General features: G+C 46.3%; 2 protein-coding genes across 6 annotated transcripts in view; both read right to left on the reverse strand.

Moving 5' to 3' along the window:
* Positions 1-573: 573 nt before the first annotated feature.
* On the reverse strand, positions 574-11,937 carry FEV (FEV transcription factor, ETS family member). Its single transcript, XM_035128244.2, has 3 exons — positions 11,829-11,937; positions 11,231-11,305; positions 574-3,253 (listed from the first exon to the last, which is right to left on the reverse strand). Exons 1-3 carry the CDS (start codon positions 11,875-11,877, stop codon positions 2,751-2,753), a joined length of 627 nt encoding a protein of 208 aa, XP_034984135.1. The 5' UTR covers positions 11,878-11,937; the 3' UTR covers positions 574-2,750.
* Positions 11,938-25,654: 13,717 nt separating this feature from the next.
* CRYBA2 (crystallin beta A2) overlaps positions 25,655-26,847 on the reverse strand; it is a 29,513-nt gene continuing 28,320 nt past the window's right edge. For all 5 annotated transcript variants that reach the window (XM_035127231.2, XM_060278151.1, XM_060278148.1 and 2 more), the window contains 2 exons: positions 26,362-26,504; positions 25,655-25,966 (listed from right to left, as the gene is read on the reverse strand). In XM_035127231.2, the coding sequence (XP_034983122.1) occupies positions 25,819-25,966; positions 26,362-26,504 (291 nt within the window). In that variant the 3' untranslated portion in view covers positions 25,655-25,818. The remainder of the gene's footprint in view (positions 25,967-26,361; positions 26,505-26,847) is intronic.

Raw genomic sequence — 26,847 nt, forward strand, 5'->3', positions numbered from 1 at the left:
GTGATGAGCTGTAGACCCAGAGAGAGAGAATGAACAAATGACCATTGACAATGTGAGCGAGAGAGAGGAGAATTGAGAAAGGTGGTGTATTGTGAGTGTTCACACACCCACACCCAAATCTGAGGTTGGTGCTAGGTTTCTGTCACATTTCCAGCTAGGTAGGAGGTTCCTTTAGACCAGGAGTGGGCAACCTGTGGCCTTTCAGTTGTTGGACCTCAAGTCTTATTGGCTCCAGCCAGCATGGCCAATAGCCAGGGGGGATGGGGGAAGTTGTATTCCTACATCTGGAGGGCTGCTGGTTCCCTACCCCTGCTCTAGGCTTCTAGGTGTACATAACTCCCCCTGGATGAATGAAATAGCTTGCATTTCTATTGTGCATTTCTACTGGGATTTTCAAAGAGGGTTTACATTTTCCCTACCATATATAGGCAATGCCTCGAGGCTGGAACAGGATCCCATCAAGTTCCGTCTTGTGCAGGGCGCTCGCTATGTGTGCTTTTCTGTCCCTGTGCTTCACTTTCGGTGGAATTTTTCCTCAGGAGCACCCGTATGTCTTGTGTCTTCTTCTCATTTTTTTAAAATCAAGAAACCACCCCCCAAAGGAGGGGTGCTATTAAAGTACACTTTTCCTTTTTTATCTCTTTTTGCATTTTACCATGAATATATTTAAGAGTAGGTCTTTGAACATTATCACACACACAAACACAGAAACCTGAAATGATGTCCATCAGCCTGAAAATGGGACAAAAGGGGATGAAATCATGAAAGCAAGGGAAGGGGCAGAAGCAGTCTGTTTTCCAGGACAATTGCTATTTTCTTGACTTTAACTACCATCTCAGTTTTTCTGGCAGGTTTTCTGGTGTCCTTCCTATCCCTCTTGTACACTGCTTAGAAATTATGCAATTAAATGGTATATAACTTATTGGAATATAAGAATCTCTCTATGCCATTTGAAGTGCATCTCCATGCTGAACAGGAGTCATCAATTTGACTTTTAGGGTTCAGAGGTCAAAATGCCAATGACACATGAGGCTCATGTCACTATTTGAGCCTCTCTGGTGGATTTCTCTTCCACATGGAAAACAGAAGAAAGGCATTTGTAAATGCAAATGAACATTCTGGGCAATGTAGCTTTGACTTTTTAAAGCACAAGCCTCTTTAAGTTTCATGTGCGCCCTGTTGATAATGGTAACCATTTAGTGTCTCTCTTGGGTAGTTTGGGTGTGAGATTGTGTGAGATGACACAGCTGTACTGATAAATTTATTTATTAAATTTGTATACCGCTCTGAGATCTATTGGTATAGGGTGGTATACAAATGTAATAAATAAATAAAAATATGTGTTTGGCCACAGCTCCCCCCCAAAAAAACTCTACAGTGTGTTCAAAGCAACAGATCCTGACGTTATACATGGTAGTTCCCTATTTTAACTGCTGGTTCTAAGTGTGTTTTAAGTATTATTTTTAACTAGTTTATATTACTTGCATTATATAATGATGTACTTAAATGTTGGAAGCCACCTTGAATCCCAACTTGGGAGAAAGGTGGGGTATAAATACATTTAATGATAATGATAATGATAGTTACTTACAGTGGGCAAAGAATGAATTTCATTGAATATTTCATTTCCATTATATTGCCTCACTATTTTTAAAAAATGAAATGTTATACATTGACAACTTTTACCACACTTGTATTTTGGTGCTGCCTACATGGAAGCAGCAACTTTGGGGGCAAAGAAGAAGCCCAGCTGGGCTGAGAATTAGGCTGTGGCTGGCTCAGTGTGGGGTGTCTGATGCCTAGACTAGTTTGTGAGATCAGAGACCTCAGGCTAAGTCAGATACATTTAAATTCTTGGAGCTTGGGGAACACCATGTCACATCTTTTCAAATATTTGTGTCCTACTGCTTTAATATTAATTCCTGTGGGTTAAGGAAGTATCTGCAGAACTGCATTTTGAGTAGGGCTGAGCCAAAACTTGGTTTTGTCAGCACTTCGGGCAATAGCAAAAGAATAAGAAAAGAAAAGAAAAATCACTCCCCCTTTAAGCACTCCTTGTGAAAATGTCCATTCGTCCATTTCAACTGCCCTCAGTTGGCATCACCTGCCAGCTAAATCTGATGGCAGCTATGTAATGTATTCCTGTTCAGTACAGGATTCCTGATAGGATGATATTCCTGTCCATGTATCTAATCCAGGAAAGATGAAGACACTGAAGCTAAGACTTAGTGTCCAGCAGCATTTTAAAAGGAGGGGCATTTCCTCACCTGACAAGGATGCCTAACTTTGACCTGAAAGTCCATCTCACCTCCGTCATCAACCTCTTAGGATGTGTGACTATATGTGTGTTGCTGAGCTGAGCCCTTGCTGATCTTTATGCCTGTCCATGACCAGACTTCAAAACATACAAGAACATTCTGAAGCCATTTCAATATAGTGGGAGAGGGTTTTTTAAAAGAAAAAGAAAAAGAAAGGAAAGAGAGAAATTGGGGGCATTGCTGAAATGTTCTCTATAAAATGAAGGACTCTGTATTCAATGGGGAGGGAGCTCACCCCCTACAAAATGCCCCCTAGATCATCCAACGCCTTTGCTGAGATCCAGCCCACCTTAAGATGTCGTCTCAATACAGTGTCCCTCCCTGCTGCACACAGTTGCCTCCTTGGTCAAAATGGGAAGTGTCTTAGGATGAAATCTGAGCGTTGTCCCTTCTCTCCCTATCCCTCCTCCTTGCCCTGCAGCAGTGAGAGTCCTAGTGGTAGTGGCTGTTCATGTTGTTGATATGGGAGGTTGCCATGGCACTGAAGGGTGCTGAAGGCTGCAAGCCATGACTGGGGTACAGAGTGGGGGTAGAGCCTGGCCAATAGGAGAAGCTGGTTGGAGTCACCCCCGAGGCCATGATGTTGAGTTTGGAAATGCCAGAGAAGGGCAGGGGTGCCTGGAATTTGTAGAGGGTATGGTCGGGTGTTGCTGGCTGGCAGACTTGGGCCAGGCCCTGGAAGTCGAACTTGTAGGCGTAGCGTTTGCCGTGGACCTTGGTCATGATGTTCTTGTCATAGTAGTAGCGCAGGGCCCGGCTCAGCTTGTCATAGTTCATGTTGGGCTTGCTCTTGCGCTCCCCCCAGCGCCGGGCAACCTCATCGGGATCCAGGAGTTTGAACTCTCCATTGGTGCCCTCCCAAGCGATGCAGTTGAGGTTGGCACGATCAGAAAGCAGCTCCAGCAGAAATTGCCACAACTGGATCTGCCCACTGCCTGAAAAGCCAAAAGAGGGGCAGTGAGAAAGGCCCACCTTGAAGGGGCAGACATGCCACTCTCACATGAACATAGAAAACTGCCTTTATGCTGACCCATACATTCTTGTAGCCCAAGATTGCTGCTATAGGAGTTGTTAGAATAAAGCTACCATGATCTTTGACTCTTGGCCATGGGCAAGTGGACTGGGACTGATAGGAACTGGAGTCCAGCCACATCAGGAGGGCATTATGTTTGGCTTGCCCAGGCCAATTCTGAGGGCCAGACTAAATGTTATGATCCCTCTCTACCTGGACAGTCTAAATAAGTAAACAATGATAATGTTCTTTCTTAGCTGCCCTTCACCAGAACGCTCAAGGCAGATTACAGCATATTAAAACAGTCAAAACTAAACAACAACACCCCCAATAAAGCTCAACATCAATAATCCTTCCAGTTAAAAGACACCAATATAAAAACTTCCAATTTCAAAGGCCAGGGTAATGTGTCTTCAGTGGTCAATGGAAGCTGTAAAGAGGTGGTGCCAGATGCACATCTTGGGGCCATCATAAAAAAGGCTCTGTCATGAGCTCAACCCACTCACAACTACTGAGAGCAACAAAACCACCTGAAGGCCCTCCTTCTTTTATCTTAATTCCAGGGCTGCTGTACAGGGAAGGTGTTCTTTCAGATATTTGAGGCCCAAGTCTAACACAACTTGAAACACTTTTCCAAAAGATTTCTATCCCCAATGGCCTGGAAAGCAACTTCCAGATTAAAATACAAGTAAAGGCAACAACAAAAGGAAATACAAGCAACAAAGGCGCTGGGGGAACCTTCAGAACAAGCTTAGAGGGAGGGGAGGAGAGAGTAGGGGAAGGGAGGGCAAACCTTGTTCTGCTCCTGCATATCCAACTTAATGCTATGTTGAAGTCCACCCACTTTCGCTGTAAATCCTTGCCATCCTTCCTTATCATTTGGACATTTAAAGGTAAACAAAAGTACATCAGACTCCTGGCTGAGCCAAAATATGAAGCGTCAACTCTTTTCATCTTTCCCCCCCTAACCAATAAATTTCTATGACCTAAGGCTCCCAGTAGAAGAGCTCAAAATATATTGTTGCACGCCACCCCAATCTCAAAGAGGTGCAAGATTTCAGGGGTTCCAGGAACTTACCCAGGGCCCAGTTTCCTTGGAATGAGGGACAGTGGAGACTGTGGTATCCTTATTTACCCATATATACAACCAGAGCTCAAGATGAAGGGGCTTACAGCATTAACACTCCAAGTGGTCTTCCTTCTTTCATAGACACAGCCTTGGAATGAAGCATGGCTCTCACTCCCTGGCTTCTGCCCGCAGCCTGCTTCTAGCCCAGCTCTCTCACACAACTATGGCTATTGTCCTCCCCAGCAGCCGGTGAAAGAGGGGGCCCACCCATTTACCCTCTGGCAAAGAACAGCTTTCTTTATCAGACTAAGGACCATACTTAGGTGGTAGCTATGGTCCTTGCCTGGCTACTGGTAATTCAGCAATAGAATCCATTAGATTTCAACCCTTGCTGGATCCAGGAATTCGAAGGGACTTAGGCATCATATAGCCTTAACCCCTCCCCCAAACTCACAACAATATTTTAATCCCTTTCCCATAATCACTGCCCCACCCTCAACGATATACGGTACTAATACCCTTATTGTGGAAAGCCAAATAGCTCACACTGTTGGCTGCTTTGAACTCTTCAGAGCTGAATCCTTTGCATTTCCCCAGTCACTCCAAAACCTTCCTCATTTTTAAAAAAAATGTACAGTACCCATATTCTCTCTCTTCTCTATAAACCTTCACTAGGAAGTGAATTCATTTTACATGAGATGAAGTGCTTTTAGGTGGGTGTATATTACAGGATCAGTGCCTCTCGTGTGTGCAGGTTTTCACAGCATCCACATGACATCATTGGCATAAAAACACCAGTTCATATTTTCCCCTATTTAATATGGATTGGGAAATCTGATGTTTAAAAAAAGCCTGCCTCCCCACATTTACTGTATCTGAATGAGCTGTTTGCAATATTAAGCCCCCATCCAGATCCACCCTAGAATTTAATACCCCAAGTAAGTTTGCAATGAAGATCACAGCCTTACACTCATTTGACTGTTGTGGCCAATTAGATACAAACAAAGCACTACAGAGTATTATGGTTTACACAGCTTGGCACACCTATTGTGTTGCTTCCTGCTAAATATTTTTGCTTAGTTTTTTAAGCAAAAAATGTATAGAAAATATACAATTGATACATTTATTTACTACAGGTAAACCTGAGAAGTTGCTTTGTCTGAACTGATTTGAAGGAATGGAGGTCAGAAAATGAAAAACAAAACCAGTGCTCTCTGTGTTTCTAGATATTCAGATAGGTTACATTACAATATGCATAGTGAGCATAGATATATTTCTTATAACTAACTAAATAAATAAATAAATAACATATCTGAACCAACCTCCTGTATGTGTACAATTATGGAATCTCACACTACTATTAATATAATTTTTAACTTTTTCCAAGACAAGAAGGGCTGATTCACATAGCCATATGTGTCAGCTTAAACACTGACAATTGACTGGTTTGAGTGCTATTATAAAGTGACATAAAATATTGTTCAGCATTTGACCAGTGCTAGCAGTTTCACACATGCATGTCCTCTATTGATGTTGCTGTCCTGAACAAATGGTTCTGAAATAACTTCTGATCTTAATCGTTGGAAATTAACTTTCTTTTTTTATTGTAGTCTAGAGAGGCCTCCTCTACACTTGCAACAGAATGAGGTGGTAGACTGGGTGATGGTAGAATGGATGGTACCCATTACAGATTCCAGGTAGAGAAATCGCATTTATTAATCTTTCCCTGTGTTAATCCCCCCCCCTAAAAAAAGAAACCCACCACGTTCCTTTGCAAGTAGAAACTAGAACAGCAGAGAGGTGGCTGGGCTAAAACCTTTCTCCCTGAGCTGCTTTTCAAAGGGCTTTTTTGTTTTCCTTAGGGGAATGTTTTAAAAAATGACTAAGTGAAAATGACTTGAAATGATTCAAGGTTAGTGATGCACAAAGCAGACTAAGTGAGATCAAAGCGCCACTGGAGTCAATTGATTTCAGTGTGGCTGCTGGAGTATCACTGTAATAATAATAATAATAATAATAATAATAATAATAATAATAATAATAATATATTATACCCCGCCCATCTGGCTGGGTTTCCCAGCCACTCTGGGTAGCTTCCAACAGAAAATCCTATTCGGAATAAGGGAATTTCCCTTAAAAAGGGGGGAAAGTTGGCAGCTATGTCATTGACTACAGCCCACTTCATCAGATGCTGAGTGGATTTTAGCCCAAGAAAATATATGGCATAATAAAACCTGCTAATCTTTAAGGTGCCACAAGGAAAAGCGCTGACAGTTTTAACCTGATCAGGCACAGTTCAAGTATTTCGTACTCTGCTGGGGAAACCAGGCGCCCAATATAAAATGTAACTTAAGCAACAAAGTTTCTGGGGGGGGGGGAGGGGGGACACAGCTGACTCAGAGGGGATAGGGAACCGGTCCTACAGATGTTGTTGCACTCCATCAGCCCCAGCCAGCAAGGCCAATGGTCAGATAAAAGGGGAAATATAGTCCATGCAAGATCTGGAAGGCTACAGCACATTTGAAGTCAGATAAATAAAACCCGGAATAGGAAAGGGCTTTTGTCCAAGCGCTACCCTCCTCTTCACAATTCTGAGTTCCAGGTGCGGGAAGGTGTGATCCGGTGTGATCCATTCATTTTTGGCTTTTAGGAGAGGACGACCACGTACCAGCCTTTATAAGGGTGCACGCTCTTATAAAGGGAATAGAACGTTTGAAAACCAAGACGACCGCAGTTGATTTCCAACACGTGTCAGGTTTCTAGTGTGCTCTCTTACTTAAAGTGGGTATGCTTGCTAAAATACACTGTTACATATACGCAAGTGCTTGTGTACAACCCCGTGCGCCCTAGATATAAACCCAAGGAGCATGGTTGTTCAGCACTTCTAAGGCGGAGTACTTCGTACCCATCGCCGTGGGACTACTGCGTCACCTTAACACTGCAATCCTCTACAACACGCCTGCTCAAATTTCTGCTCCTCGGAAATAAGCGTCGTTGACTGGTCAATGAAGTTTACGTTCGGGTAAATGTGCATAAGAAATGGGCAACATTTACCGGTATTTTCAGCCCACTGCCTTAAGTGGCGAAAATAACATTGTTTATCTAAGAGACTGCCTTAGACGCCCTTGGGGTGGTCAGACTGGTGGCCTACATCATTCGCCTAGCTTTTTAATTCATCTTTCTGGTTTTGTTCTGCTTTAAACTGGTGGGTTTTTAATCTTGCAGTGCTTTTAATCACTGTCTTGGCGGCAGAAAGGCGATTCATAAATACGTTTGACATATAATGATGTTGATGTACAGTATCACGCTTTGTTTTGTTTATTTTTTTCAGGCTCCCCTCTGCGGTAACCGATTTTCGGCTTCAGTCCTATACCCACTGACTGGAAGAAAGCCACTGAGTTCCGTGGAATTTACCGTACTCCAAGGTGAGTTGGTATAGGAATGCAGCCTTACTTTGGGGTAAGGATGCATAAATTGCAGGTGGAATCGGCTCTAAAGGAAGCCTCACTCCACATTTCTCAGCAGATGAATCGGTTTACAGCGGGTTTTGCCCCCGCCCTTCTGCATTATAGCATTTTTTTGTGTTTTAATGGTGCTTTTAAATTTAAGTGATATCGTAATGTTATTTAATATATTTTATCCAATATACATACACTGCCCTGGTGAGGGGGGGAAATCCAGATACTGTACTGGGAAAATAATAATATTCATCTACCTTGCAAGGCAGTTTTATGGATTGCACCAACAAGATAAGGCGCGTGAAGTATTTTGTACGCTCTACAGTGCTGTATGCATACGAATTATTGGTTCCGCTGACGTTATTCATATTCACTATTGGCCGAATTTAGAAATCTTTATTTACTCTCTCTTACGGAGTCGGTTCTTGGACGGTTCCAGGGGCACTATTTATTTTTCACTCGTTGTATTGAGATCTGTCCAGCGATGCACCGCAGCACGAGACAGGCGTGTTGTGGATTTTGACATTTGTTGAATCCACCCACCCCAAAACCGCGAATTCCTCTCCTCTCCCCCTTCGGAGTTGTATTTGGGATAGGAGATGTACATAAAAATTGGTGAATGCACACCGACGAGTTACTTCGTTTAAGTAAAATAAAATAAGATTTCTTTTAAAAAATAATAAAAATATTGGCTTTATGGCGTTCCTTCATCATTTCGCCATTTCGCCAAACCCGCTACCCCGTGTGGCATCGCAGTTAGAGCGCTACCGTAGAACCTGTGAGGCCAGGATTCAAATCTCTACTCAGCCAGCCGTTCACCTTGGGCCAGTCGCTTTCTCGCTCAGCTTAGCCTACCTCTCAAGGTAGTTGTAAAAAATAAGATGAGAAAGGGAGAGCTATGTAGGACACTTTAAGCTCCATGGAAGAAAACTGGGGTAGAATAATTGTGATGGTGATGATAAATGAATAAAGAAGTTGGTACTTCTGCGCCTCTTTCCCCTCAAACCTGCGATTTTGAGATGCTGTAGATTATTTCTGCGACTGTTGCGAAACTGGATTCCGTAGGAAATGGGGTGTGAAAAATGCTCTAACCAACTGCGCCTAAATTACTCTAAGCAATCAGTCCGCGCCATCCAGGGACCATCGGCGCTCCCACTCGGGAATTATGAACGCGACACCTCCGCTCCTAAGCCTGTATTTGTGTAGCAGCTGTTGGCATTAACAGGTTAAGAAAGAAGTTGGTTTCCTCGACTGTAGTCCAGATTGGGAGTGACATCTCATTAAACTCAGGGGATGGATTTACTACTTCCTAGAAAACCTGCCTAAGAGATCCCGCTGAAATGAATGGCAAAGGCTGGTCCCCAACTGCGCCAGAGGCGCACATGAGTGGGAACCGATTGAGCCAAGAGGGACGTGGGTCAGTAGCAGCTGAATCGGGACTGATGTTCGGCTGGCTGGGGTGCTAGGGTCTCCCCGCGTTTGTTTGTTTGTTTTGTAATTAAGTGGTCCCAAACCCCGAAACGCAGTTAAACAGTTACTGTACTGTACGTGTGTTTTGAGTCAGTGGTATTTCAGCGTATTTAATACTTTCATTGAGAACGGGATCCAAGTTCTGGGGTTTAACTGGGCTGCTTGTTTCCTTATCTCCAAGGTGAGAGAAAGAGTCCAACGGAGGGACTGAGAATTTTCGAGGTGGTGCAAGAGACGGGCGTTGGGAATGCAAATAGTTATCGGCAGTGCCATTTGGACAGAACACTTCCTCGGGGAGAAGTCTTAAGACGGATGCGGCTGTGACTTTGTTTTCACCTTCTTATAAGAATAAAAATGAATAAGCAGGCAGCCATGATATTGCAGAACTCAGAGCTGCTTTTCGGCTAAGTTCTCTGCTCCAGAAAACAGCCTCACCTTATTTCAAGACGTCTCCCGCAGCTCCTTGCCGAAACCCCCTCGATTATTTCCCTTGCTCTCCGTCCCTACGACCTTAGGCAGGGACCCAGGTTGCCCGGCCGATCAGAGCCTGGCTTCTGGGGAAGCCTCCGAAAGAAGGGAAAGGGCGCTTGGTGGGGTTGGGGATGTTTGGTGCCGGTTCTTGGAGGGCAGAAAGGAGATTTAATAGGGCCCCTCTTTGCCCAGATGGGCTTTCCAGTAAAATTGCAGTACTGTGTATTAAAATAGGAAGTTTTCAAGCTACACAGAGCTGGAGGGGGGGGGCTTGCCTCGCTCCACGCTCCTAAAGCTTGAAAGTGGTTTTTCTTTTAAAAAAATTCACTGAAACCCGTGAATTTGAACAACGCAGTAGTCAATCTTGCCCGAAGTAGAGCCCGGTGCAATACCAAAGCTTAGTACTCTGCCAGCAGCCTTAAGGAAGGGTGCTATTTTTCCTTTCCGTGGTAACCTGCTGGCCAAGATCCCCTAAAGTCCAAGGCTCTCCCCGCACTTTGATCCCAGCTAGCTCCGATTTCTGGAGGCGCAGGGTGTTGAAGGACGCCTTCGCCGCCTTAAGCATTTGAGGAGCAGGTTCCCTTGGCAGCGAAGGGAAGCTAAAGCAGAGGTTTTGGAGCGGCTGTACCGGTAGCTACTCCTGCTCGGCTTACAGGAGGTGCCGAGTTAAATTCCTTCCATCTCCAAGAAGGTCTGAGGAATACCCTCTGGCTAAAACCCCGGAGAGCTGCTGCCGCCCACGACAGGCGATACTGAGCCAGACAGACCAAGGATCGGATTTCCCAGAGGGAAGTCGATATTAATTCCTACTTTTTCTCTTTTTATTTTTTAAAAAAGCCAGAGATCTCAAACGAGCCCCACACTTCCTCCATTATTTGGGGCTTTTGCGCTTCCAAGTGCTTTAGAGGAACAAATCAACCAGCGCACAACCTAACCCTACTAACTGCATTATTACTGAAAGGATAGATATATCAGGAAGGATCAAATCCTGCCCGGGGCGCGCTTCTTGTTTTGCACCCGCAGCTGATTCGGGTACCGCGTTGCTTTTGAAGTGGTTTTGCAACAACCACACACATACACCACCGTTTATTTCTAAGGTTTTGGTGGCTGTTTTAAAGCCCACCCAACTTTAAAGAGCGTTTGCTAGAGAAAAGAGGGTGCGCTCCTTCCTATAAGGCGCATATTTCGAACCCTTGAAGGGGAGACTTGGTTGCATTGGATGGTGCGCATCCTCTGCTTAGCTTCAGGTGCAGAAGAAGATGATGCGAGACGAACCCCCCATTGGATATTTAGCAAATTTGCCCTTCGAAAAGAATTTGATCAAATTGATCGCCCTTTAGCAACAGACTGCCTTGAAAGACGCCCCAGTAGCCCAACACACTCCTTTTTCTGTACAGTACTTTCCGGGAAGTCAGGGAAGCGAGGGTCTTACCTTTTTGGACTCCGGGCCCCAGTGATCCCCACGCCTGGCTTTTGCCTTCTTTGAACAAAGTTTCCCCAACTGGGTCTGCAAATAAGATCAGCAAGAAGAGAGAAACAGAGAGGGGCGAAATGAGCTCAAACCCAAACCGATGCCGGTCCCCACCCAAAAATCTCCCCGTAATTGGGACTTGATGGAGGGGGCGGGCGCGTTGGACAAGCTCCCCTCTCTCTCTCCAGAGCGAGCCTGGTTGTATTTCAAAGTCCCCCCGCTGCCCGCCTCTGCCGCTCTGCCTCGCCCCCCCCCCCATGGCAAGCCGCTATGAAGCCAGGAAACGCGTCCAGGAAAAAGGAAATCCGACTTCCGATGGGAGCCGTCGGGGCAGCTTTAAAGAGGGACGGCCAGAGAGACGGCTCTGCGCGCCTGCTGAAGAGCGCCAAGGAGCAATCTTCGTGGAGGGGGAGAAATGGCAGTTAGGGGAAATGAGCATGAGAAGAAACGAGAGGCAGAGGTGGGAGCCTAGGGTCTGGGCTGTGCGGAAAGGGACCGATCCACCACATGGAAAGCTGCGGCGGCGCCGGGCAGCCGTCGCCTTTGGTCCCTGCCCTACCTGGCAGGTACATGTTGAGCAGCAGGGTCCGGGCCGCGCCGCGTCTCATGGCAGCTCTGCGCCCACCCCGCGCCCGCGGGGGGTATTATTGCCTTCGCCTGGGGAAGATGATGGTTGTTATTATGTATCACGGTCCCCACCCGTCGAGGCAGAGCGCGGGATGGGGAGAGCGGCGGCGAGGGTGGGGGCAGTCTCCAAGCAACCTGCGAGGGGCGCAGGGCCTGGGCGCCTGCAATTTCCTCTGCGCTTTAATTAAAGGCGCGGCGCGGGCGCTTATCGCCCCATCGGACTTTAATAAAGTTCCCCCCGTTAAAGATCGCCGTTTCTATGGAGAGAGGCAGCCGTGGCCCTCGCATTTTCCGCCTCCTTAACTCTTTGCAAACACACAGCGCCTGGCCTGGCCCTCGCTCGGCGGCGCTTCTGCTCCAGTGCCTCTGAGCCAACAAGGAAACGAGCCCCGACGGAGGCCCTAATGGGCCTTTAACCTGAAAGTGATTCTGTGCCCCCCCGCCCCCCACCCACAAGCGGAGCCGCGGTAAGGTGCCGCATCCTCCTATGGGGGGGCGAAGAGACCGGAGGGACCGGATTACTACCACCACCCGCTCCTCGCCATGGAGCCTCGGAGAATCAGCCAAAAGGCTTCTGTCGTTTCCCACTGTGGCTCGCAAGATGCTTTCCAGAAGCTGAGAGGGAGCACAGCAAGGCAACGATCTCCCCTGCTATTTGTCTTCAGTACCAGATCCTCAGAGATCGAGTATCTCTGAATGAAGAGGTTCCATTTCGCTACCATTAGATAATCTCTGTTAATCGACTCGCCCACCTTTCTGCAAGCTCGTGCCCGCCAGACATAGGAGCCAACTCTTAGGGGCCAAGGTGACCCTTTCGGCCCCCCAATAAAATATTTGAGGGGGAAGTTCGTGTGCATTGCCGTTCAAATGGTGTGCATGCACTGCATCATGTGATCAGTTATGTGGGCGGGGTTTACCTGCACAGAGCCCCCCCCCCCCATATTTTATTCAGATTGGCTTCCACCCCTGCCCCCAGAGGTCTTGGGCTGATTGCAATGCTGGCCGGGGCTCATGGGAGTTGTGGCCCGACAACATACCTCATATAAGATTTAGAAGATCGTACATTCACTACTTGTTACTGCTAACTCCCTCCCCCAAAAAATAAACCAATTGTATTTGCATGTATAGTCCAATCCCGCTCAATAACTCTGGTGGAGGAAAGCGATTTCACCCTCCCCAATATCTATACAACAGCGAATCAAAATTGTATATATGTTGGTAACTTGAAACAACAGTAGTAGTAAGTAGATGAATTTCCAAAGCGGTAGCCATGTTGGATGGTTGCATCTTGAAGACCAACACATTTTTATTACAGCATAAGCATTTGGGGCCAGAGCTGGCCTCATCTGAGAGAATCATAGAATAGTTTGCCTCAATAAACATGATAGCTTTCAATGGGGCACTCTTGGATGTGTCAGTAATACTAATTATATGGTGGGTTTCTTAAGTGCTCAGTAATCCCTACATCATCTCAGTAAATCAAACCAGTCTTATAACCCTCTTATAATAGTGCATTATAGTAGTATTTCCTTCCCCACTTCTCGCATCACTCAGTCACAATGAGTTCCACATTTCAGCCTACTTAAAGGAGGTTTAGCAGGAAAACAGGGGGTGGGGGTGTCATTATGTGAGCTAGGTTAGCACAGGGCTCTTTTCCTCTCTGAGGGCTTCTTCTTTTCGGAGTACAATTCAAAGTGTTGTTGCTGACCTTTAAAGCCTGAAACAGCTCCAACCCTGTATACCTGAAGGAGTGTCTCCACCCCCATTGTTCAGTCCAGACACTGAGGTCCAGCACCAAGGGCCTTCTGGTGGTTCTTTCATTGAGAGAGAAGAGGTTACAGGGAACCAGGCAGAGGGCCTTCTCAGTAGTCATGCCTGCCCTGTGGAGCATCCTCCCAGCAGATGTCAAACAAATAAACACCTATGTGATTCTTAAAAGATGTCTGAAGGCAGCCCTGTTTAGGGAAGTTTTTTGTGTGTGATGTTGTATTGTGTTTTTACTTTGGGGCTGGGGAGCCACCCAGAGTGGCTGGGGCAAGGTAGTAAGATGGGTGGCATATAAATTGATGATGATAATGGAAGCAGCTCTTTGGAAACAGGGCCCTCCTAGGCAAACATGATGGTGGTGTCAGTGCTAAGGTTACTGCCACAACTATAGAGCCGAGTGAGAAGTCTGAGACAGCAGATTTTGGGTGATGGTGGTGAAACAGTGTTGCTCTTGGCAGTGGAGGCTAGGGCAAAAGGGGCAATGCCCCACCAACTTCACTCTTTCCTCAGCCAGCCTCCACCTGCCTGCCTTCTTACTTACAACCAGCCCAAGGGAAAGGGGTGATGGCTGTCAGCTTCTTCTTCCTCTTTAGTCTCAGTGTTGCCTTTGTAGAACTCAGCAGGGAGAAGGACAGAGAGAAAATGGTCCTACCTACTGTTGTTCTCCCTGTCTTCTGCCCCGCAAGTCCCAATGAGCACCAGTTGCCACTGGCTCCTGGGAAGGGGCTGCCAAGGCTCTACCTCAACCTGGTGCCCGTGCCCTCTAGATGCTGTTGGACTCCAGGCCCAGGAGCCCCAGCCAGCATAGCCAGTGGTCAGGGATAATGGGAGCAGTAGTGCACCAGCATTTGGAGGGCGCCAGGTTGGGAAGGCTTGTCTACAGAAATGTGGTTAGAAGAGTGGTTGACGAATGCAGGCTGGAGTTGGCAAGTTGGCAGGTATGGTATGCTCTCTGCCAAAATGCCAAGAGCCTCTATCCCAGGCATCCCCAAACTTCGGCCCTCCAGATGTTTTGGACTACAATTCCCATCTTCCCCGACCACTGGTCCTGTTAGCTAGGGATCATTGGAGTTGTAGGCCAAAACATCTGGAGGGCCGCAGTTTGGGGATGCCTGCTCTATCCTGTCCCCAGAACCACAGTCTACCTTTAAACTTTTTTTGGGGGGGGCAGGCAAAATACTTACGAATCAGTAATCATCACATCATGCACATGCACATGCACAAATGTTGGTTGTTACCTCCTTAGGTTCTGTTATTTCCCCCAGGTTCTGTGGACTGTACCTTGTCTGGGCAAGCAGACAGCACAGAGACATCTAGTGGCTAAATAAGGGGAAATGCATGCATTTCACTGTCAATGCATCAGAAGGCAGCAAGAAAACAAACAGAGAGCTGAAAGAAGATGGGGTGGGCAGATGAGAGATCTGGAAAGAATAATGCCTATCTGCTTCTTTGCCTTTCCCTTTTGAGTTCTTACTTTTAATCTCAGGAAAATAATAGCAACAGGCCCCCTTGCTATGAAAATTGCCCTTGTTGTTGTGCACACAGGATCTCCCTCCCCATCTTCTATCACTACAAGCAAGTAAAATCTCAACCAAAGTAGGAATCAGTTTGCAGGCCAACCCAAAGGTTCTGATTAGCCAGCAACAAAATGTAATTAGAGGTTTAAAGGACAAACATGGTGGGCTCTGAGGCATAAAGAGCAGCAAGTGGGGTGCTCCAGGAGGCTGAGGCAGGCAAGGTTCCACAGCCCAGTTCACTAGCTGGCCAGGTGGGGCTCTGGGAGGAGGTGTGTGATTCCTCAGCTGGAGAAGGTTTGAAAAAGATGAGGGTCACCTGCCTCCTCAAGCCCAGATGCTACAATCAGCATGCAAAGTATAAAAGGGCAGCAGAGTTCTAGGGCTGTGTCTGTTCATGTTGATGGATCTCAGCTTGAAGGCTCCAGGATTTCTGTGGGACTGTGCTTAGGTTTGGACTTTGGACGTGTGGATTGACACTGGACTGGGAACTACTGACTTGCTGCTAGGTAGGTCAGGGGTTCAAGACAACAACTGTATAACTGCTAGCATGCTCATAGCCCAGGCTAAGCTGAGATGGATGCTTGATTTAATGTGGTGTTTGGTGCAATATAACATCAGTGCTGCTAGGCCACTAATCTGTCATCTCCTGACATTCCTGCATATGGACAATGGGTCAATGATAGCTGGTCTTCTCTGGTCTCTTAATGCAGCCTATGCAATGGAGGGGGTCACAACGCCACTGTTGGCCATTGGCTTAGGGCTCCTCCACACAATCTGTTGAGCATTTATCCTGATTTGCCTACCCAAAGTTTTCATGGAGGTTACACTATGTTCAGTCTCTACTGAACATTCACTTTGATTTGTTTGTAGATATGTTTTATGACAGTGGGCATTCATCCCAATTTGCTTGCAGGGTGCTCATGCATCTTACAGTTGTTCATCCCACATTTTCAGTGCATTTTTCAGCCACTTTCCTAACTGCATTAAGTGGATCTGCTATCCTAGGGTGGCAGAGGGCTCGAATCCTTCCTGAAAAATAGGAACAGTCTGGAGGCATGCTTAGAATTGCTTGCTGCCACAGAAGATCTGAGTAGCTTTGGGCCAGATGCTGTTATGGGGGACTGGAAGGACTTTAATCATTTGAATTCCAAGGCCCATTAGCTTCTTTTAGCAAATTAACACTGTGATGCTCAAATTAACAATGTGATGTTCAAACGACACCTTGTCAGGGCAGCTTAGATGAACAGTTTGTGTGGGAACAGACTACTGTGTGCTGTTTATGTAATGAGACAAGAGATTGGTTATTGCAGGCTCCCTTGCAATGTTTTAATATGTCAAGGGCAAAAATTTCCTTTCCCCTTCCCATATATGGGCATAATGGATATCCTTCCTTTGCTAGGAGCCTTTCGCCAGAGATCAACCCCAGAACAGACACGGCAAGCTATGTTAATGGTTCTGTGTGGTTAACAAGAGACATCCTTTCAGATGTTGAGATGGGGCCTGCTGATATAAAGTATCAGAACCTCTTTAAGAAACTGTTGTCAGATTCACGAATCTCATATGTTAATGCTCTCTGTTAATGGTTTTCTGTACATGCAAGCGGACTGTGAGGTGGCATGCCTCTGAACTTGTGCAAAGTGTCTTCTATTTGCCTCTCTCTGTGTGTAGAAAAAGATTAGGCTGGGTTTCTTGCACAGAGGATGTCCCACAGGCAGACAAACTCTTCTAATTGTGGACCCTAATGGAAACATACTCATTTGGAAGTGTCTAGGGTTCAGGGCTCAAAAATCCTTGGATAACCAATGATGTAGTATTCCAAGGTTTCGGTTTCATCTGTTATTGCTGTTACTATGTGACACACCTCGCCTCTTCCCCATGCAGCTCCAACACTCCTTTTTAAACATTGGGATGGGATGGTTCTGAATGGGAAGTTAAGTGGATCCTCCCCTGGAAGGTTGTCCGCAAGAGAATGTGGCCCTCGGGCTGAAAAAGGTATACCCAGGTATACAGAAACCATTTGTCCAGGTCATCCCAGGTATACAGAAACCATTTGTCCAGGTCATCCCAAATCATCTATTTGGGAAGCCAGACAAGCCACCCACATCCAGTCACTCCTGAGCGGACATGGGGAACCTATGCTCCCCTCCCCCCGGATGTTGCTGGACTGCAACTCCCATCATTCCTGACAATTGGTCTTCTGGCTGTGGCTGATGGGAGTTGGAGTTCCACCCATCTCTGCCCTGTGATCCATTGGTCCACAGTGTTCCACAGCCATGTCTTCTTTATGTCCTGCTCCATGTCCTGGCTTGAGTGCGTCTTCTCCAGCTTGCTACATTTGATCTATCACAAACGGAGGGCTCTCCTTTCATGTCCCAGACTTGCTTTAGCTGCCTGAGTCCTATTAATCAGCCGCAGGCAACTGAAAACAAGCCCAGCACAGGTAGGATATGTGGTGTAGATTAAAGATGCTGGAACTGGGTTCTTGATCCCCCAAAGCTTCCCATGCAGTCCCTGGAGACATAAGAAGCAAAACAGCATTTGAGGAGGCAAAGGAGATGTGAGATAGTGACAACAGCTTCCCTCCCTTTCATGGTGGTGAATACAATGGTCTGGCTTGTAGAGCTGGTGTTGCGCCAATTATTATTTTTTTAAAAAAAATTTATGAGGCCCCAGTTACCCCATCAGGAGGATCTACATTACCCTGTTGAATCCACTTCTGAGACAGGTGGCTCAGGAGCATGGATGGGGAACTTGTGGCCCTCCAGGTGTTGCTGGACTCCAACCCCCACTAGCCCCTGTCAGGAAAGATGGAAGTTGCAGTTTAGCAACAGGTAGAGAGACACAAGTTCCCCATCCCCTCTCTGGGGAGAAATGTCAAAGTGGTCGAAAGGGTCGTTTGTCCACAGTGAGAGAGGGCAGAAGGTAAATCAGGATCTACCAATAGCTTTCTGGGTGGTTTGTATGAAACAGATCACCAAGAATTTCTGATTCTCAGTAGTTTAACTATAGCAATGACCAGTGCTTGTTTCTTTGGGGGGGGGAAACATTTTCACTCAAGAAAATCACCATTTTATTGTTCAAATCAGGAAAATAAATACAGTGAATGGACAAAAGTACAAAGATTCACAAAATGTTTAGGGGTATGTATACCCCTACATACCCCCAGAAAAAAAGCACTGGCAATGACTTTCTACCAAGCTGGGTTGCTGGAACAAAGCTTGTGGGGTGGGAGTGAGTGGGAAACCAGAAATGGATTGTTGAATGAAAGGACCGTGAGCTCCATTCCTGGGCTGAGACATGCACTCAGAGGTGCCATATCCCTTAATTCCAAGTGTATGTCCAGCACAGTCCCCCAGTTATGCCACTCTTTTGCACTTGGCTTCAGCTGGTGGACTTTGAGGTTCCAGGAAAAAACAAAGTGGATCCTGCAAACCTGAAGTCTACTTGCCACTGTCGTGGTGCAGCTATTCCAGAGCATCTAACCCCTGTGCATGGTGTGAAGGAGAAACACAACTTGGAGCTATTAACTGTTTGCATTTGGGCACATAGGTTGAGTAAGAAACAGGGGAAGGAGGAGAGCTACCACTCCAGTCTAAAATCACCAGACTGTGCGTACTCTGTGTGAAAAATAAAAATCTACACTAAGGTACACTAAACCTTTTAACCAGCCAACCCCTCCCCCCAAATTCTACAACATGAATAATCAAATTTGCATACATTTTCACATTTGCATATTCATATTCTGCTGGTTAGAGAGCCTCTCTACCAGTGCAATTCCTGCTCAGTGCTCCACAAGGCTTCTAATATTTTTTTCCATGTATTGCTCACACAATTTGTAGCCATAAGGGCTAGAAAAAGAAATAAATTGGTGCCCGCATGATGAGAGCATGGAATTGCAGGCTATACAAACAACCTTGAAACATGTACAGAAACAATAAGCAGGGAACCTTAATATGTGAGTAGTACATTTCTCTCTCATCTATAGATGACCATGGTCAGTCCCAACATTTCTGGGATCAGGAAAAGGGGATCCCTCTTTTCAGATGATGTGGCTTTCAGGCAAACATGCATTCTGGAACCTCCATTTTTAAAACAAATCACCTCTATGTGGGTGGATCAAATGGCATATTATTCCCCTTTTTTATCCTTGCCAAAATCCCCAAAGGGTAAGCTATACAGAGACAAACCCAACACGGTGAATCTCATAGTTATCAAGAACTGGAACCAGACTCTTCCAAACACACTGGCACCAGCCTAGCTGTCTTTTTACAGCAGTGTTAAATCCTAACCTCAACTCATTTGCAAATTTGGACAGAGGACAGGCTGAAAGGCTTTGGATCAGGGAAGGCAAATAAACATAGCAGGTTCCAAGGACAGGGCAGGGGGAGATAAAAGAGTGATTTTTAGACTATCCAAGTGTAGTGAAAGGAAATTATAAATGATACAAGCTCACCCCAGTGTATTTTGTGTGTACGCTTTAAACCACCATCTCTTCCACCCTGATTCTGCACTCAGTCACAAATCTGTGATGGATTGAAATCCCCACATCCCCACTTCTACTCACATATGGAAAAGAAAGCTGTCTACTCCAATGATGAGTACAGCCTAGCTATCAGGTTCTAGCCATAGGCTGACCTGTCTATTCTCACCAGCACTAAACAGCAATCTTGTGCCCAGAGGCCCTGAATAGGTGCAAGTTCCCCATCCCTTAAAAAAACATAAACACAAAACTTCTAACTCCTGCATGAGGCTCTGGAGCAGATGCCCACTGCATAATCCACCCCCAGCTTTGTTTCGACTTACCTGTGGGCCTGCTCAGGGAAGAAGCTGACGTGGCCCTGGCAGGGAAAGCCTCAGGTATGCTACCTGCTTGCAAAAGGGAGGGAGGGTGGACAGCTGAGCTTCCGTGGGGTGGGACGTTCTGTGTGAAGGAATGTTTGTGCAAAGGGAGAGGCCTGCAGAAAGCACTTCCTTATTGGAAGGCAGGACAGCGGGAAAGTGCCAAGGAGCAGCCCACATGTGCCCTGTGATTGAAAGGGCATGTTGAGTAATTCAAACGGATCTGGCTGCCACCTGTTTTCTTGGCAAGGCTTCTTTGCTTTTAACAGCTGCACGACAAATAGACATTGCAGTACAGCGGCAGAAACCCGCTGAATTTCTGCCTGTATGCAGTTGTTCACAGCATAGGAGGTCTCTCAGAAAATAGGTATTACCGCATAATATGTGATTGCAAATCAGAAATCGGAAAAACCAAAACATGAATGGGTTGAGGCCCTCTAATTATTTATTTGCCTATTGGGGCATTGATGGAGCAGGGAAGCAAACAAATATGCAGGTCATTTCAATCAAGCACATGCTTAACTCTTTGTTAGCCAAGGGGACTTTGAAGTACTTAAACTCCACTGGACTGTACCTGTGTGGCAGTCACTAGATTTATTAGATATTTTTGTTTTATGTTATGTTTTAAGTTATGCATAATATAAGTAACTTCCAGTGCTAAATTTTGCTATGCTCCTTTAGCTGAAGAGGAATATGTAACTCCATATGGATATGGACTCCAGGAGGGGGGCAGCTCTTAACTGTGGGGATTGAGCCTAGGCTCTTTGAGGCTGGAGGTTATTTCTTCAAAGCCAAAGTATGAGACAGAGTACAGACCTAAGTTCACATTTATAGGGCAGCTGCAGGACTATAGGCCTGGAGGAAGGAACCTCAGGCCCAGGGTGTGTGTGTGAATGTGGCCCTCCAGGCCTCGCTATATGGCCCTTGGGGCTCTCACTAGGCCACACTGCTTCCCAAGTAATGCCACTCATTGGCCCTGCTCCACACCCTCTTCAAGTGCTTTTGTTTAGCCAGAATGTGTCCTTGAATTGCGATAATGCCTCTTGTTTCCTGAAAAGAAGTGTGTGCTCACAGGTGCAAACTACTTGTGTAGCTTACAGTATAAAGGAAAGACTCACATCTGTTGCTCTGGCCATTTTTGCAACTGCCCTGCACCCACCACTGGCATGAAGCCCCAAAGAAGTTCCCCGAGAGACTGTAGCCCTCAAGCTGAAGGAGATTCCCCACCCTTTCCCTCAATACCCTTTCTTGAGGTTTTTTTTCCTGCACTGCACAGTAGTCCAGCTTTTCCAAATCTGTTTGCATGGTACACGAGGACAAGCTAAATATTGGCCACATTCACATCTTACATTTGAAGTGCTACAGTATCACTTTAAACAGGCACAACTTCCATGGGCTCAACAACTTTGATTTCTCAAAAACTCAACAGCTTTGCCAGCCCCCACCCCAACAAAAATCCTGGCTATGCCCATGATGGCTTCCCACAAATTCCCTCTTCCCCCTGGGAAGAGGGGATTGGTTATTGAACCACCCTGGGAATTGTAGCTCTGTGAGGACAATAGCGGCTCCTAGAAATATTTGAGGAAGTCATGACTATAGTGACAGTATAGCACAGGGGTAGGCAACCTAAGGCCCGGGGGCCGGATGCAGCCCAATCATCTTCTCAATATGGCCCATGGATGGTCCAGAAATCAGCGTGTTTTTACATGAGTAGAATGTGTCCTTTTATTTAAAATGCATCTCTGGGTTATTTGCGGGGCATATGAATTCATTCATCCCCCCCCCAATACAGTCCGGCCCACCACATGGTCTGAGGGACGGTGGACTGGCCAATGGCTGAAAAAGGTTGCTAACCCCTTGTATATCACTTTTAAATGTGTAGTGTGCATGTGGCTGTTGTCAGAGAGGTGCAGTATGCTCTCAGAGCAGCTGGAAGCTCAAGTAATGTTTTGAAATGTTATTGCAGGTACTGTACTCCATTTCAGAGCAGCAGGTGAGGGGATTCATCAGGGTATTTTGAGCACATTAAAGGTTAAATAGCATTTATGCTGTTTATTTTCAGAGCATATCCAATACTGTATATATTACATATAATCTCCTTCAGACTATAGGAATGTTATTAACATTGAATGAACAGGCACCCCCTTTTTTTAAGCAAGGGGGTCTGTGCTTTTCTCATGCATATGCTATGTGGATCAGTAAGTAGAACTAGTGATCTCGCCACAGGTAATAGGCTCCCCAGGAATAATCCTTGAGTCCAAAATACTGTTTGTGGAAGGGTTGCCACCCCCTGGCTTTGCCTCCCTGTGTTACCACCCCAGAGGAGTTAATGATCAATCATGCCCAGTTAATTGCATGATTACTGAGTGAAAAGTGCATTCACATGACAACTATTGCTCTTGGACATGTAGATATCACTTGCACCCAAGGTACCACTTGTGTATTGTTAGCGAGGGCAGATTACTAGAATCCAGAGAAATGTGGGACCTGGAGATTAATTCTGAAAGACAAGCACATGACTCCGATCCTTTTCTGAGTCAGGAGATGGGACGCTCCCCTCCCCCTCGCCCCAATAATCAATCGATGCAGAGGAGGGGATTGGTGGGAATGGGTCCCCACCCTCTCCTCCGGTGACCCGGTGCAATGGATCGAAGCAGGGGGAGGGGATATTTATTGTAATCTGCATGCAATGGATTGCAGCCGAGTGTTGGAAGGGAAGCCCGGCTGCTAGTGTTTACCCCACTTTACTTCTGGGTGAGTTTGCTCGCTGCAAACGAAAGGTGCCCAGTGCCGGATTCCTGGGCGGATGTGGCTGACTCTGAGAGGTGGAGCCTGGCAGTGTTTTGCTGGAGGGAGGGGTCCCAAGCAAGCAAAGTCAATTCAGTTCAAAGCAGCTCTGGTGGCAGGGCTTGTTTATGTAAGGCTTGCAAAGGTTCACGATAAGGGATGTTTGGAGAGGGAAAAGGAGCCATGCACCTACAATCAGACATGATCTTTCCACCAGAGGCCACACCTGAGTTTCTTTTCATTCAGTGTTGCAAAAATGGCAGAATTTGTGGCACCTTGCAAGCTAACAAATCTGTTGTATGGCATGAACTGTCCTAGAGTCTAGAGGCTCATTTTGTTCCCGATAACAAATGTCTTGCCAACATATGCTTGCCAAGAAAAGTGACTACTAATTCCATGGCTGCCCAGTTGAAGACCAACAAATCCATACACAAGTATAGCTAATAATACTCTTAGTCCTGGGACAAATGAGGAAATAAAAAGAGAGAATCCCTCTGAATATATTTTGCATTTTATCAACTCCAATAACCCTAGAACTCTGGGATTAGGGATAAGAGACTCCAGGTCAGGAGGAAAGCATAACCAACCTTTAGACCAGGGTTTATCGTGCCTGGACTGGATTGGTCCCACGGAGATCCCTCCATGGGCCGTATTGCGCGTGTGCATGAGCGCCCGCGTCTGTGAATGAGTGTGCGTGCCCATGATTTTCAGTGTCTGCACGTGCACAGATGCGCTTTTCGGCGCCACGGAAGAGAGTCCCTGTGCCGTGCTGCGCTGTTTTAGCACAGCACGTGAGCAGGCAGCTCAGTTCTGGGGCGACTCGTGGGCCGGTCAAATGACCTCCCCGGGACGCTTCCAGCCCATGGGTCTTAGGCTGCTGACCCCTGCTTTAGACGCTGCTTGTGCATTTTACAATTCCCACTGAGAGCCTGCTTTCTCTTTGACAGGCTTTGACAGTATGCTGAACTGTGACCTGCAATGACCAGTAGCAGCCCAGCTTGCTAGGATTGGCAGCAGCTCATTTATTGATTCCAAAAGCGAATCTGAATATTAGGTGATATACTGGATAAGAGAAGTCAATATAGGAGTCAAATGGGTAGCTTTAGCCTAGAAGCTGGAGGGAATGTTCATTCAGAGAATAAGATCAGTTGGTATTTTGTGTTTCTCTCTTTCATTTTCTAGGGCACTTCCAGACCATCACTATTTCTGGCTGGGATGCAATCATATACTGTACCAGCAAATTTCAGTGGCACAGTTAGAGTTGTACCACAAACCCACTTCCCCCCAAAATCAGACCTCTTCCCAATAAGGAAAATTACAGGAAAGGGTGGGATAATACTTGCTTTATGCTCCCTGCAAACAAATCAGGATGAATGTTCAAAAAACCAATTGTCTGGAAGCAAACCTAGTTTCGGTTCCCAGTTAAGGTTGCCCACTTTAGCCAGCTTGTGTAGCAGTGCCTTTAGCAATAGCTTACTGTATAGAATTTGGCAAGTGAAAAGAATGACCTTCTGATTTCTACACACCAATCTGCTAGTAAAGCAGAAAAGCAGACCACTGGGGGGTGTATTTGTGGCTTTTTTGGAGTTGACAACTCTACTTCAAGTTTATGAGAGTCTTGCCCACTTTACAGATGGTAGGTTGGCTATGAAGCTGATAGTGTTCTATGAAAGGACCTGTGTTGGTTTAATTGGTTGCTCACTTTTGAGTTCAAGTTATGTGATACGCCTGTGTTGCTGTTTTGATTCAGCTCTTTGAGTCTTCTATCTGCACTCTTTGTTGCATAACTGGTCATGGGTCATTTAACCTAGGAAATAGCATACAGAGGACAGGACTAGAACTAATGGATGGAAGGTATAGGGAAGCAGTTTTGAGCTAAACCACAGGAGAAACTTCCTAATGATAACAGCCATTTAACAGTGGAGCAGACTTACCTAAAGAGGTGGTGGGCTTTCCTTCGCTGTATACATTTAAGCTAGGTATGGGGAACCTTTGGCCCACTGGATGTTGCTACAACTCCCATCAGCCTCAGCAAGCATGGCCAATGGCCAGGGATTATGGGAAATGTAGTTCAACAAATATCTGGGAAGCCATAGGTTCCTGACACCTAATTAAAGCAAAGGCTGTCAAGAATGCTGCAGTTGCATCCTGCATTGTAGATGGGGGTGGGCTAGATGATTTGCAAGGTCTTTCCCACATTTATTGTTTTAGGAATAGATTCTGTTCATGTTTGGATCAAACCTTTGCCTTGTATCTCTCTGTAATGGGGCTGTACCAAAACCTGTATTCTGAGTAGCTGAGGGGGGAATCTCAGACTTCTCCATTTCCATTGTGAGGGGTGAGTGAGCTATGTCTCTGCAGTCACAAGGGGAAGAAAGGAAATGAGCCATTGTGCCTTTGTATAAGAATCCCCAACTAAGGTTGCCAACTTTTCAGCTGGTCTCAGTAACTGTGCCATTAACAGCAGCTTGATATGCACAGGCATTAGCAGCTAAGGTTCATGCTGTGAAAAGCTTCCCTGCCAGATTTCTGAACGTGAAGATGCGGTTTAAAAACACAAGCCCAGACCAAACCACTTCTTCTGATTGGTTGGTAGCAATCCTATTGCTAACTGTGGCTCAGTTTGAGTTTCCTTCTGGTGTAAAAAACAAATGTTTGTCTGTGCCTTGCTGAGGCTTTAGGACTGGACCTTCAGTGTATTGTTGTGTGTGTCAGAGACAATGAATTCTGCTTAGCTTTCTCGGTTTGTATGCTAGCAGGTAAACCAACCAGCCTGCTGGGTATAAATAATAAATTATTATTATTATTATTTTATTAACAGATGCACAAAAAGAAAGATGGGTTTGGTAAATGCCTTTATTGGCTACCAGGTGCAGGTCTACTGCTTGGCGGGCCCTTGGGCGCAGAGGCAGGTGTGGGGGGTGCTGGTGGAGTGCAGGAGGGCTGCTGCTGCTGCTGCTGCTGCTGCTGCTGCTGCTGCTGCTGCTGCTGCTGCTGCTGCTAAGACACAGCTCAGTGCTGGACACGGCGGATGGACTGGATCTGGTTGGTGTGGGCCTGGGTGCTGTATTCGCTGTACTTTTTGTATTCACCATTCTGTCTGTCCCGCTCCAGGACATATTGGTAGCCCCGGTACCCTGGGTATTGATATGCCACCCATCTAGGGGATAAAGCAGAACATTGGCAATACAGGCACTTCCAGCCCCCAAAGCATATACTACACTGAAAAAGGGATAGTTCAGCCCCCCTTCCACTGCTTTTTAAACCCATATCCTTGGGGGGGGTTCCACTCCTCCTCCAGCAGCTGTTACTGATCAACCACTCTCAAAAGGGGCAGGACGCAACTGGGGAAGGAGACCGGGAGCCTGGGATAGTTTCTCTTTAAAAAGGGAGGCAGCTATGACAATCCCAGGATTGCTCATGGTTCATCCAGCTAGCTGTGCTTATTGGTGTTCTTGGCAAAGTAAGCATGAGGTTATGGGAGGATTCCCTTCACAGAACATGAGGGGTGGGTGGCCCTTCCAACTTCGCTCCGACTCAGAAGGCATCACTTACGCTCCAGAATTGACCTTGATAGAAGCCACCTCCTTGTTGCCCCAGCCCATGGCCTGCAGGGATGGATAGTCATCGCTGAGCTCAAACTTGCGTCCTTGGAAGTTCTCTGCCTCATACAGGGTCACTTTGCTGTCACTGTGGTTCTGCAGGATAGGGTAAAGTAGAGGATGATTTGGCGTTGAACTGTCACAGGCAAAATTCATTCATGCCCCATCTCTTAACAGGGTTCCCAGTTCCCAGTTCCTCTTCATCATGTCTTGATGAAGCGTCTTATTTCAGAACATGAAACAGACCTCATTGCCACGCCCCCTTATTTTGGCATCCTAAAAGCAACTATCCAGATGCTTTTAGAGGCTCCCAGAATGAAGGTGATGACCATGATTTTTTGGGTGGGTGGGTCATTGGGTGGTGGTCAGTGGTATGCAGTCTCTGTGTGGGAACATCCCATACAGTTAGTAATATGGCTGATGGCAACTCTACTTACAT

The sequence above is a fragment of the Zootoca vivipara genome, chromosome 1 (genome assembly GCF_963506605.1).
Source record: "Zootoca vivipara chromosome 1, rZooViv1.1, whole genome shotgun sequence".
Classification (NCBI taxonomy): Eukaryota; Metazoa; Chordata; class Lepidosauria; order Squamata; family Lacertidae; genus Zootoca; species Zootoca vivipara.

What these genes read in the sequence shown, in the direction of transcription:
- FEV (XM_035128244.2), bottom strand. Translation starts at nt 11,877, where the DNA reads ATGAGACGCGGCGCGGCCCGGACCCTGCTGCTCAACATGTACCTGCCA. An exon ending in GCTCAACATGTACCTGCCAG is followed by an intron (nt 11,306 to 11,828) that starts GTAGGGCAGGGA and finishes TCTTATTTGCAG; the next exon opens with ACCCAGTTGGGGAAACTTTG. An exon ending in GGGGCCCGGAGTCCAAAAAG is followed by an intron (nt 3,254 to 11,230) that starts GTAAGACCCTCG and finishes TTGGCTTTTCAG; the next exon opens with GCAGTGGGCAGATCCAGTTG.